Source organism: Oncorhynchus masou, chromosome 16 (assembly GCF_036934945.1).
Source record: "Oncorhynchus masou masou isolate Uvic2021 chromosome 16, UVic_Omas_1.1, whole genome shotgun sequence".
NCBI classification, from domain to species: Eukaryota; Metazoa; Chordata; class Actinopteri; order Salmoniformes; family Salmonidae; genus Oncorhynchus; species Oncorhynchus masou.
In genome coordinates, this window is record NC_088227.1 from 42524911 (window position 1) to 42538396 (window position 13486).

Genomic DNA, 13486 nt, shown 5'->3' on the forward strand with positions numbered 1-13486 from the left:
CATTCCATTGATCTCTGCTGGCCACCCTCTTCGGGTTTCTAAGTATCATGTATCTTTTGAACAGTTACATTGTTATTTATTTTTTTACACCTTTATTTAACGAGGCAAGTAAAGTTTAAGAACAAATTCTTATTTACAATGACGACCTAGGAACAGTGGGTTAACTGCCTTGTTCAGGGGCAGAACGACAGATTTTTACCTTGTCAGCTCGGGGATTCGATCCAGCAACATTTCGGTTACAAGTCCAACACTCTAACCTGCCGCCCATCTATTCTGCGATGTTTAACATACAACTTGAATCTGTCTAATTGAACAGAATCCAGAGATTGTGAGTTGAAGATAAATACTTGTATTAAAAGTATTAGTAATTGACTGACCCGGTCTCTCCAGATCTCCTGACAGTACTGTTTCTAGGGTCAATTTCAGATCAATGTTCTGCATTTTCAGCCATTCCTGAACCTGAGACCAGAACCAGGCTACCTGAGGGCAATACCTAAATAAATGCTCTATTGATTCTGTATCCTCACAACAAAATCTGCAGAGTTTTGATGATTTTATGCCCCAAATATTCAACCTTTTGTTGGTGGCAATAATTCTGTACAGTAAAAGTCCTGAATCTTGTGTTGTTTTATATACTGCTCAAAAAAATAAAGGGAACACTAAAATAACACATCCTATATCTGAATGAATGAAATATTCTTAAGTGTTCCCTTTATTTTTTTTTGAGCAGTGTAAATCAACTCATGTTCCATGGAATCGGTAAATCTAAAATCTCTTCCCAACTATTTTGCGATCTGTATGGCACAGTTGTCAACATCCTGGTCCTCAAATGAAACTGGTCTACTTTCCTATTTATGTCATTTTTATTTCTATGCCAGTTTTTTTTATCCTATAGTTCCCTACCTCCTCCCGCTGCCTCCTGCCTCCTAAATCTTGAATTGAGCAGACCTTCCCATACAATTCTGATAACTCCATGATAAACAACTCTATCACTCCAATTAAAAATGTCATTTAAAAAACAAAATAGCCTTTTCAAACTTTCTATAAAACAGGTATTTTATCAACCAGTATATTTGAGTTCAAACATAATATTTGTTGTATCTTTTCAGGGGGATGAAATTGGATTTGTAACCAGCTCTGCAAAATGCTTGTTTGAAAAAGAGAGATACTTTGAAAAAGGTTTCATTTTCAATTAATGGAAAATGAGACATGGCAATCTGCACAAAGACAAAGAGGCCATTTTTAAAACAATGGAATTCCTTAGTAATCTACTGGAGAACCATTCTGGGTTCAAGTAAAACTTTTGTATCAATTAAGCTTTTAGAGAGAGGTTAATGGGATTTTATATTTAATCATCATCTCAACCCACCCAGTTCATATTCATTATATAGACAGGCTGCATTATCTTGTCTGGTTTAGCATTCCAGATAAATCTACATATTGTTTTGCTCATATGATTTGAAAAAGGAATCATTAAATTATTATTATTATTTTTTTTAAACGTTTAAATCTTACTTCCCAATAGTCTTTTTTTAATGTCAGATGGCCGAGCACCACCGTCGGACAAATGCTGTAATTATAATTTCTGGAGAATTTTTTTTTCTTTCTTAAAAATAAAAAAGTTAAATAATAAAATATAATAAAAAGATCACAATGCAGGTCATGTGACATGAAACACCAATACACAGTAAGTATAATACAAGCAGAAAGGGTCACTGTTGTTGTGACTCACATGGCTTTTTGGCCGGAGGGGGGAGTGTCAGGCCGAGATAGGCCCCGTTCTCCGTGTCCCCCATCCTCCTCTTATACTTCTGTCTTCCGCCCCTCACGCGATCCAGACGCACACCTGGAAATAAACCACGGGACAACAAGATCACGGTCCCAACAAAAATGACAAAGATGATAATATAATACACCAGATGAAGTAGTAGTATGTACACAGATCATCTTCTGTTGGGGAAGGTAGACTACATACTGTAATGTGCACTGGTAGTGTTATGTTGCTGTGAAGTCAAGCCTCTGAACCCATCAATGAGAGCGTTATAAAGCCCTGTCTGTCAATGTATTTTCCTTTGATGACGGCCAGCAGAGACCAGAGGGCTGCTTCCACTGAGCTGCTTCAGTCAATGATTGGCAATGCATGTTGATCCTGTTCATCACTTCAATGACTTCCTGTCCTTCTTCTGTCCCTCTGTCAGCTAGACGGGACCACCACCAATATGACTCACAAACTCACTACCAAACACTCACGACTCACACACTCACTACCACGCACACAGTTACTACATTACACACTCACTATTCACAAACTCAATACCAAACACTCACGACTCACACACTCACTACCACACACACAGTCACTACATTACACACTCACTATTCACAAACTCAATAACAAACACTCACGACTCACACACTCACTACCACGCACACAGTTACTACATTACACACTCACTATTCACAAACTCACTACCAAACACTCACTATTCACAAACTCACTACCAAACACCCACTATTCACAAACTCACTACCAAACACTCACTATTCACAAACTCACTACCAAACACCCACTATTCACAAACTCACTACCAAACACCCACTATTCACAAACGCAATACCACACACATAGTCACTACATTACACACTCACTATTCACAAACTCACTACCAAACACCCACTATTCACAAACTCAATACCACACACACAGTCACTACATTACACACTCAATACTCACAAACTCAATACCACACACACAGTCACTACATTACACACTCACTATTCACAAACTCACTGGGTCAGAATGAGTCAGAGTAATTTGGTGGGTATTGCTAAAATGGGTAATCGATCACATGATAGAGGAGGTTAGTCATTTAGGGTTTGTATTCTTGACTATTTTTTGAACGAGCTTGATAATATCTTGAATCAACAAATAAACACACCGCCTGAAGCTCTCAGTCTCCATCTCATCTCATCCAGAACCAGTCTAGCAGGAACCACACAGAGTCCTGGTAGGTTCCGGAACCAGTCTAGCAGGAACCACACAGAGTCCTGGTAGGTTCCAGAACCAGTCTAGCAGGAACCACACAGAGTCCGGGTAGGTTCCAGAACCAGTCTAGCAGGAACCACACAGAGTCCTGGTAGGTTCCAGAACCAGTCTAGCAGGAACCACACAGAGTCCTGGTAGGTTCCAGAACCAGTCTAGCAGGAACCACACAGAGTCCTGGTAGGTTCCAGAACCAGTCTAGCAGGAACCACACAGAGTCCTGGTAGGTTCCAGAACCAGTCTAGCAGGAACCACAGAGAGTCCTGGTAGGTTCCAGAACCAGTCTAGCAGGAACCACACAAAGTCCCGGTAGGTTCCGGAACCAGTCGGAACCACACAGAGTCCTGGTAGGTTCCAGAACCAGTCTAGCAGGAACCACACAGAGTCCTGGTAGGTTCCAGAACCAGTCTAGCAGGAACCACACAGAGTCCTGGTAGGTTCCAGAACCAGTCTAGCAGGAACCACACAGAGTCCTGGTAGGTTCCAGAACCAGTCTAGCAGGAACCACACAGAGTCCTGGTAGGTTCCAGAACCAGTCTAGCAGGAACCACACAGTGTCCAGGTAGGTTCCAGAACCAGTCGGAACCACACAGAGTCCTGGTAGGTTCCAGAACCAGTCTAGCAGGAACCACACAGAGTCCTGGTAGGTTCCAGAACCAGTCTAGCAGGAACCACACAGAGTCCTGGTAGGTTCCAGAACCAGTCTAGCAGGAACCACACAAAGTCCTGGTAGGTTCCGGAACCAGTCTAGCAGGAACCACACAGAGTCCTGGTAGGTTCCAGAACCAGTCGGAACCACACAGAGTCCTGGTAGGTTCCAGAACCAGTCTAGCAGGAACCACACAGAGACCTGGTAGGTTCCAGAACCAGTCTAGCAGGAACCACACAGAGTCCTAGTAGGTTCCAGAACCAGTCTAGCAGGAACCACACAGAGTCCTGGTAGGTTCCAGAACCAGTCTAGCAGGAACCACACAGAGTCCTGGTAGGTTCCAGAACCAGTCTAGCAGGAACCACACAGAGTCCTGGTAGGTTCCGGAACCAGTCTAGCAGGAACCACACAGTGTCCAGGTAGGTTCCAGAACCAGTCTAGCAGGAACCACACAGAGTCCCGGTAGGTTCCAGAACCAGTCTAGCAGGAACCACACAGTGTCCAGGTAGGTTCCAGAACCAGTCGGAACCACACAGAGTCCTGGTAGGTTCCAGAACCAGTCTAGCAGGAACCACACAGAGTCCTGGTAGGTTCCAGAACCAGTCTAGCAGGAACCACACAGAGTCCTGGTAGGTTCCAGAACCAGTCTAGCAGGAACCACACAAAGTCCTGGTAGGTTCCGGAACCAGTCTAGCAGGAACCACACAGAGTCCTGGTAGGTTCCAGAACCAGTCGGAACCACACAGAGTCCTGGTAGGTTCCAGAACCAGTCTAGCAGGAACCACACAGAGACCTGGTAGGTTCCAGAACCAGTCTAGCAGGAACCACACAGAGTCCTAGTAGGTTCCAGAACCAGTCTAGCAGGAACCACACAGAGTCCTGGTAGGTTCCAGAACCAGTCTAGCAGGAACCACACAGAGTCCTGGTAGGTTCCGGAACCAGTCTAGCAGGAACCACACAGAGTCCTGGTAGGTTCCAGAACCAGTCTAGCAGGAACCACACAGAGTCCGGGTAGGTTCCAGAACCAGTCTAGCAGGAACCACACAGAGTCCTGGTAGGTTCCAGAACCAGTCTAGCAGGAACCACACAGAGTCCTGGTAGGTTCCAGAACCAGTCTAGCAGGAACCACACAGAGTCCTGGTAGGTTCCAGAACCAGTCTAGCAGGAACCACACAGAGTCCTGGTAGGTTCCAGAACCAGTCTAGCAGGAACCACAGAGAGTCCTGGTAGGTTCCAGAACCAGTCTAGCAGGAACCACACAAAGTCCCGGTAGGTTCCGGAACCAGTCGGAACCACACAGAGTCCTGGTAGGTTCCAGAACCAGTCTAGCAGGAACCACACAGAGTCCTGGTAGGTTCCAGAACCAGTCTAGCAGGAACCACACAGAGTCCTGGTAGGTTCCAGAACCAGTCTAGCAGGAACCACACAGAGTCCTGGTAGGTTCCAGAACCAGTCTAGCAGGAACCACACAGAGTCCTGGTAGGTTCCAGAACCAGTCTAGCAGGAACCACACAGTGTCCAGGTAGGTTCCAGAACCAGTCGGAACCACACAGAGTCCTGGTAGGTTCCAGAACCAGTCTAGCAGGAACCACACAGAGTCCTGGTAGGTTCCAGAACCAGTCTAGCAGGAACCACACAGAGTCCTGGTAGGTTCCAGAACCAGTCTAGCAGGAACCACACAAAGTCCTGGTAGGTTCCGGAACCAGTCTAGCAGGAACCACACAGAGTCCTGGTAGGTTCCAGAACCAGTCGGAACCACACAGAGTCCTGGTAGGTTCCAGAACCAGTCTAGCAGGAACCACACAGAGACCTGGTAGGTTCCAGAACCAGTCTAGCAGGAACCACACAGAGTCCTAGTAGGTTCCAGAACCAGTCTAGCAGGAACCACACAGAGTCCTGGTAGGTTCCAGAACCAGTCTAGCAGGAACCACACAGAGTCCTGGTAGGTTCCGGAACCAGTCTAGCAGGAACCACACAGTGTCCAGGTAGGTTCCAGAACCAGTCTAGCAGGAACCACACAGAGTCCCGGTAGGTTCCAGAACCAGTCTAGCAGGAACCACACAGAGTCCTGGTAGGTTCCGGAACCAGTCTAGCAGAAACCACACAGAGTCCTGGTAGGTTCCAGAACCAGTCGGAACCACACAGAGTCCTGGTAGGTTCCAGAACCAGTCTAGCAGGAACCACACAGAGTCGGGTAGGTTCCAGAACCAGTCTAGCAGGAACCACACAGAGTCGGGTAGGTTCCAGAACCAGTCTAGCAGGAACCACACAGAGTCCTGGTAGGTTCCAGAACCAGTCTAGCAGGAACCACACAGAGTCCTGGTAGGTTCCAGAACCAGTCTAGCAGGAACCACACAGAGTCGGGTAGGTTCCAGAACCAGTCTAGCAGGAACCACACAGAGTCGGGTAGGTTCCAGAACCAGTCTAGCAGGAACCACACAGAGTCCTGGTAGGTTCCAGAACCAGTCTAGCAGGAACCACACAGAGTCCTGGTAGGTTCCAGAACCAGTCTAGCAGGAACCACACAGAGTCGGGTAGGTTCCAGAACCAGTCTAGCAGGAACCACACAGAGTCCTGGTAGGTTCCAGAACCAGTCTAGCAGGAACCACACAGAGTCCTGGTAGGTTCCAGAACCAGTCGGAACCACACAGAGTCCGGGTAGGTTCCAGAACCAGTCTAGCAGGAACCACACAGAGTCCTGGTAGGTTCCAGAACCAGTCTAGCAGGAACCACACAGAGTCCGGGTAGGTTCCAGAACCAGTCTAGCAGGAACCACACAGAGTCCTGGTAGGTTCCAGAACCAGTCGGAACCACACAGAGTCCGGGTAGGTTCCAGAACCAGTCTAGCAGGAACCACACAGAGTCCGGGTAGGTTCTGGAACCATAGATTTGGAACACTGTATCTTTTGCATTATGATTCTTATGACACTACAACATTCTATGGCAGCCATGTTAGAACCCCATTAACATGACATAAATACAGTACCTCCAGGCTCTGATCAGGCCCTACACCCAAACAAGGGCACTGCGTTCATCCACCTCTGGCCTGCTCGCCTCCCTACCACTGAGGAAGTACAGTTCCCGCTCAGCCCAGTCAAAACTGTTCGCTGCTCTGGCCCCCCAATGGTGGAACAAACTCCCTCACGACGCCAGGACAGCGGAGTCAATCACCACCTTCCGGAGACACCTGAAACCCCACCTCTTTAAGGAATACCTAGGATAGGATAAAGTAATCCTTCTCACCCCCCTTAAATGATTTAGATGCACTATTGTAAAGTGGCTGTTCCACTGGATGTCATAAGGGGAATTCACCAATTTGTAAGTCGCTCTGGATAAGAGCGTCTGCCAAATGACTTAAATGTAAATGTAAATGTAATTTTCAACAACGTTCTGCAACTGAATGTCAACAATTAGAACAATATTTAAAAAAAGATGGTTCAACTCTCTAAAGACATGGTTCTGGTAGGTACTACAGCCCATACAGTATGCGTCCTTACCTGGTGTCAAGACATTGTTGACCATTTGTCTTCATAAGTACCTAGCTGAACAATAAAAAGGGTAATAATGTCCATTTAACCCCGACATGGATGTACCGTAAGCTTACCTGACACTTCAGGAAAAAACATGTCTTTTTCTTTGCCAAGTAAACACGGCAAGTTGATTTTTTTTTAATTGTCAAAGTGGCTGTTCTAACTACGTTACTGGTTTTCCTGACAAGTTATTTAGCTAACCGCAATAAGGTTTATAGTATTGTGATGGTTCAGTTATATTTTTCCAATCACACGGGAGAACGAAAACATTGAATTAGTAAAACAAGTTAGCTGTACCAAGGATGATCTTGATAACTTCTGTTTCACTGGATACGGAGCAATGAATGCTTTCCGTACGAAAGGTATAAAACACCTTCCTTCTCACCTTAAACCTTGTATGCACAGACGGGCAGGGAAAACAGCGTTTAAGTGGACAATACAAGTCGAATTAAGTTGTGGGATTTCTGGGATTTCTGTGTAAATTCTTTGATTGCCTTTTTAGAAACAAAAGGGGTTAAGGTTCCGTCTTTCAATGACCTGATGACACCACCAACTATCCACTAACCTAATTACCCAGGATTCTCCGGGGGTGGGGGGACCGGTTGGTTCTTCCCAGCAAGCTTTCTGTGATGCCTGGAAGGTCTGGGCTAAATCGAGATCTACCCCCGCCTCCGGACTAATGGAGCTTTCCAATCAATCAATAAGGATGGTAAATAGACACCTCCTTCTTTTCTTCTTGTTCTTTGAAGAAGAGCTGTGTTGTTAATTAGTATGGCTGGTAATGTCTGGGAGTTTTAAACATACCGTTCTGAGCTGTGTTGTTAATTAGTAGAGCTGGTGATGTCTGGGAGTTTTAAACAAACCGTTCTGAGCTGTGTTGTTAATTAGTAGAGCTGGTAATGTCTGGGAGTTTTAAACATACCATTCTGAGCTGTGTTGTTAATTAGTAGAGCTGGTAATGTCTGGGAGTTTTAAACAAACCGTTCTGAGCTGTGTTGTTAATTAGTAGTGCTGGTAATGTCTGTGAGTTTTTTAACAAACCGTTCTGAGCTGTGTTGTTAATTAGTAGGGCTGGTGATGTCTGTTCAGTGTGTTCTTGTTTGCCCCAATACTCCAGCTAAATTGGGACTGAGGTTTCATTTAGAAAAGTCTATTCCAGGATACTATCTGGGGTACTTTGCTAAATGACCACATCGTTATTGACCTATAAACTATTGCGTAAAAAGGGTTGTGGCCACTAGGGTTTAAATAAGGTCATTTCATGGAACAATTAAACAGAGGAGTGTATCTAGAAAAGTGCATCTAGAAACGTGTATCTAGAAAAGTGTATCTAGAAAAGTGTATCTAGAAACATCCAGAGACGTGTTGCAAAGTTGATATTTTACCCTGTGAGCCTGATAGGTACAGATCTACCCCCCTTTTCACACCTGATAGGTACAGATCTACCTCCCTTTCCACGCCTGATAGGTACAGATCTACCCCCCTTTTCACACCTGATAGGTACAGATCTACCTCCCTTTCCACACCTGATAGGTACAGATCTACCCCCCTTTTCACACCTGATAGGTACAGATCTACCTCCCTTTTCACGCCTGATAGGTACAGATCTACCCCCCTTTTCACACCTGATAGGTACAGATCTACCTCCCTTTCCACGCCTGATAGGTACAGATCTACCCCCCTTTTCACACCTGATAGGTACAGATCTACCTCCCTTTTCACGCCTGATAGGTACAGATCTACCCCCCTTTTCACACCTGATAGGTACAGACCTACCCCCCTTTTCACGCCTGATAGGTACAGATCTACCCCCCTTTTCACGCATGAATGCTCTCTCTCTCTCTCTCTCTCTCTCTCTCTCTCTCTCTCTCACACGGAGAAGCACAAACAAACACACACACACACAAACACACACAGAGAGGCACAAACAAACACATGCTCTGGGCCCAGTCACAATCATGCGACAGGAACTGGACCGTCCAACAGGTCCATAATTAGTAGGCCCTGACAGGAATGAAGAGCTTGGCGCTAACCACCTTCTGTTGGAGGCCAGAGAGCAAGGAGAGAGTGTAGTCAAGTTGGTGTGTGTGTATATGTGTGGAGTCTGATTGGAGTTTGGCTGGATTATGTCCTATATCATGTGACAGGGTCCTGTACTGAGAACCTCCTCTGTCATGTGACAGGGTCCTGTACTGAGAACCTCCTCTGTCATGTGACAGGGTCCTGTACTGAGAACCTCCTCTGTCATGTGACAGGGTCCTGTACTGAGAACCTCCTCTGTCATGTGACAGAGTCCTGTAATGAGGAGAGAGGGGAGGTGGGGATAAGAGGGGGATGAGGGGAGAGGGGAGGTGGGTGTGAGAGGGGAGAGAGGGGAGGTGGGGATAAGAGGGGGTTGAGGGGAGAGGGGAGGTGGGGGTGAGAGCGGAGGTGGGGATAGCAGAGGGGTGATAGGGGAGGTGGGGGTGAGAGGGGAGAGAGGGAGGTCGGGATAGGAGGGGGATGAGGGGAGAGGGGAGGTGTGGGTGAGAGGGGAGGTGGGGATAGCAGAGGGGTGATAGGGGAGGTGGGGGTCAGAGGGGAGAGAGGGGAGGTGGGGGTGAGAGGGGAGATGGGGGAAGGTGGGGGTGAGAGGGTAGGTGGGGAGAGCAGAGGGGTGATAGGGGAGGTGGGGGTGAGAGGGGAGAGAGGGGAGGTGGGGGTGATAGGGGAGATGGGGGAAGGTGGGAGGGGCATAGCGATGAGCTCAGCTCAGTCTATGTGTGATGTCTTCATATAGAACCATCTTTAGGTCATTTGTCCCCGCAACCATGAAGTGTATTCTGTCAAAGTGACTGTCTTACACACGTCCTGGCGTTTGATACAAAGTATGTGATTCTGAGTGTGTGTGTGTGTGTGTGTGTGTGTGTGTGTGCGTGTGTGCGTGTATCGGAAAGGGCACTATTTTGAGTCTCTCACCTGTCAGGCTGCTGGGGGCTACTTGTTTCTAGTGAACGTGTCAGAATGGGTGGGAAGGCTGGCAGTGTCAGAGGGAGCTTAGAGGAGCCAGACAGACGAGGAGCGCAGACCCCATTTCCATCCATCGTCCTGGCCTGCATGACAGTCAATGGCTTCGTTTCAAATAGGCCCTGCTCAAATGTAATGCATTATATAGGGAATAGGTTGTTGTTATATAGGGAATAGGTTGTCGTTATATAGGGAATAGGTTGTCGTTATATAGGGAATAGGTTGTCGTTATATAGGGAATAGGTTGTTGTTATATAGGGAATAGGTTGTTGTTATATAGGGAATAGGTTGTTGTTATATAGGGAATAGGTTGTTGTTATATAGGGAATAGGTTGTCGTTATATAGGGAATAGGTTGTTGTTATATAGGGAATAGGTTGTTGTTATATAGGGAATAGGTTGTTGTTATATAGGGAATAGGTTGTTGTTATATAGGGAATAGGTTTTCGTTATATAGGGAATAGGTTGTTGTTATATAGGGAATAGGTTGTTGTTACATAGGGAATAGGTTGTCGTTATATAGGGAATAGGTTGTTGTTATATAGGGAATAGGTTGTTGTTACATAGGGAATAGGTTGTCGTTATATAGGGAATAGGTTGTTGTTATATAGGGAATAGGTTGTCGTTATATAGGGAATAGGTTGTCGTTATATAGGGAATAGGTTGTCGTTATATCGGGAATAGGTTGTTGTTATATAGGGAATAGGTTGTCGTTATATAGGGAATAGGTTGTAGTTATATAGGGAATAGGTTGTCGTTATCAGATCAACCAAAGCGTGTGACAGCATCTGTTTAATCACGGGGGGCTGGAGGGAGGGGAGGTGAGCGAGGGACAGGATGGCCTCCCACCTGCTTCCCCAAACAGGCAAGACAAAGCCAGAGTTGTTCTCCCACAACAGTTCTGACAACCTTGTTTTACACTTTAGGTCCCACTCTCCATGTCCAGATGGAGCATTACCACGTGTGTGTTCACACTGCCAGGGTGTGTGTGTGTGTGTGTGTGCGTGTGGTGTTCACAGTCATGGTGTTGAGAACTGGTTTGTGTGATTGCGTGCTTGTATGTGTGTGTGTGTGTGTGTGTCTGTGTGTGTAAAGGGGTCAACACCTCTCTAAATCCCAGTCTTCAGAGGAACACATGTTAGCTGCTGTGTCAGATCTATCACCTGTCACTGCAGTGAGGACAGGCCCAACCAGGGTGTGTGTGTGTGTGTGTGTGTGTGTGTTTGACAGGCCAAGTGCATGGTCGTTCAACACCCCTAAAGGCCACATCGATACTGACCACTGTGCTGACGGACAGGCAGGTCCGTCTGTCTGTCGACCAATGAGAAGTTATAGTCTCGTCTGGGTTTTTTCACACTCCTGCTATGAGTGTGCAGCTGTGAGTCGGAGCTTACAAGCGTATATACTGTACTCTATATCGTCGACTGCATCCTTATGTAATACATGTATCACTAGCCACTTTAACTATGCCACTTTGTTTACATACTCATCTCATATGTATATACTGTACTCTATATCATCTACTGCATCATTATGTAATACATGTATCACTAGCCACTTTAACTATGCCACTTTGTTTACATACTCATCTCACATGTATATACTGTACTCGATACCATCTACTGTATCTATGCCTATGCTGCTCTGTACCATCACTCATTCATATATCCTTATGTACATATTCTTTATCCCCTTACACTGTGTATAAGACAGTAGATTAGGAATTGTTAGTTAGATTACTTGTTGGTTATTACTGCATTGTCGGAACTAGAAGCACAAGCATTTCGCTACACTCGCATTAACCTCTGCTAACCATGTGTATGTGACAAATAAAATTTGATTTGATTTGACTCTAAACTGCTTTTTATCTTGCTATAAAAAAACAAGTATTTCAGTGATCGGGCTGAAGTAAAGGAAGATATCAACATAGCTTGTTATCGGGAAGTGGGATTCAGAAACGTCTGGCTGGATGTGGTGTAGGAGATCACAGACTTGTGCAGAGACAGCATCAATGATTCTACAGCACACGATCTCACTGTATTGGTTCATCTATCAATCAGGAACAGGCTTGACAGAGTCTGGATATTGGATATTACTTTAATAACCTTCTGTGTTTGTGGCTGGAGGGAGAGAGAGAGAGAAAGGAAGAAGGATAGAGAGATGGAGAGAGAGAGGTGAGAGAAAGAAAGAGAGCGAGAGAGAGCGAGAGAGAGAGAGAAAGGAAGAAGGAGAGAGAGATGGAGAGAGAGAAGTCAGAGAAAGAAAGAGAGAGAGAGCGAGAGAGAGAGAGAGAGAGAGAGAGAGAGAGAGAGAGAGAGAGAGAGAGAGAGAGATGGGGAGAGAGAACGAGAGATGGGGAGAGAGAGAGAGAGAAAGAAAGAAAGAAAGAAGGAGAGAGAGATGGAGAGAAATAAAGAAAGAGATGGAGAGAGAGAGAGAGAGAGAGCGAGAGAGAGAGAGAGAGAGAGAGAGAGAGAGAGAGATGGGGAGAGAGAGAGAGCGAGAGATGGGGAGAGAGAGAGAGAGAGCAAGAGAGAGGGGGGTAGGGAGGGAGGGTAGGAGGGAGGGAGGGAGGGAGGGAGGGAGGGAGGGAGGGAGGGAGGGAGGGAGAAAGAAAGAGAGAGAGAGTGAGGGGTGGGGAGAAAAAGGCCCCAATGTTATTCTGACATAAGCTACAGATAGCTGGTCTCCTGGTAGCTACAGATAGCTGGTCTCCTGGTAGCTACAGATAGCTGGTCTCCTGGTAGCTACAGATAGCTGGTCACCTGGTAGCTACAGATAGCTGGTCTCCTGGTAGCTACAGATAGCTGGTCTCCTGGTAGCTACAGATAGCTGGTCTCCTGGTAGCTACAGATAGCTGGTCACCTGGTAGCTACAGATAGCTGGTCTCCTGGTAGCTAAAGATAGCTGGTCTCCTGGTAGCTACAGATAGCTGGTCTCCTGGTAGCTACAGATAGCTGGTCTCCTAGTAGCTACAGATAGCTGGTCTCCTGGTAGCTACAGATAGCTGGTCTCCTGGTAGCTACAGATAGCTGGTCTCCTAGTAGTACAGATAGCTGGTCTCCTGGTAGCTACAGATAGCTGGTCTCCTGGTAGCTACAGATTGCTGGCCGCCTGGCAACACCTCCTTGCAAGTTATAATGAAGTGACATATTTTCCATTGAGTCCTGTGACCTTTTACCAGACTGAACTCTAGTGAACAAGGGAAGGACTGGAACCAGACATCGGCCCGGGTGTTTCTTACACTCCGGCTCATTTC

The 13486-nt window shown here is 46.3% G+C and overlaps 1 protein-coding gene across 1 annotated transcript in view; it reads right to left on the reverse strand.

Annotated features, from left to right (window-relative positions):
• The window catches only part of LOC135557249 (steroid hormone receptor ERR2-like), a 133019-nt gene that overhangs the window by 36383 nt on the left and 83150 nt on the right, over positions 1 to 13486 (reverse strand). Inside the window, exon 4 of the mRNA XM_064990454.1 lies at positions 1733 to 1846. Within this exon, the coding sequence (XP_064846526.1) occupies positions 1733 to 1846 (114 nt within the window). The remainder of the gene's footprint in view (positions 1 to 1732; positions 1847 to 13486) is intronic.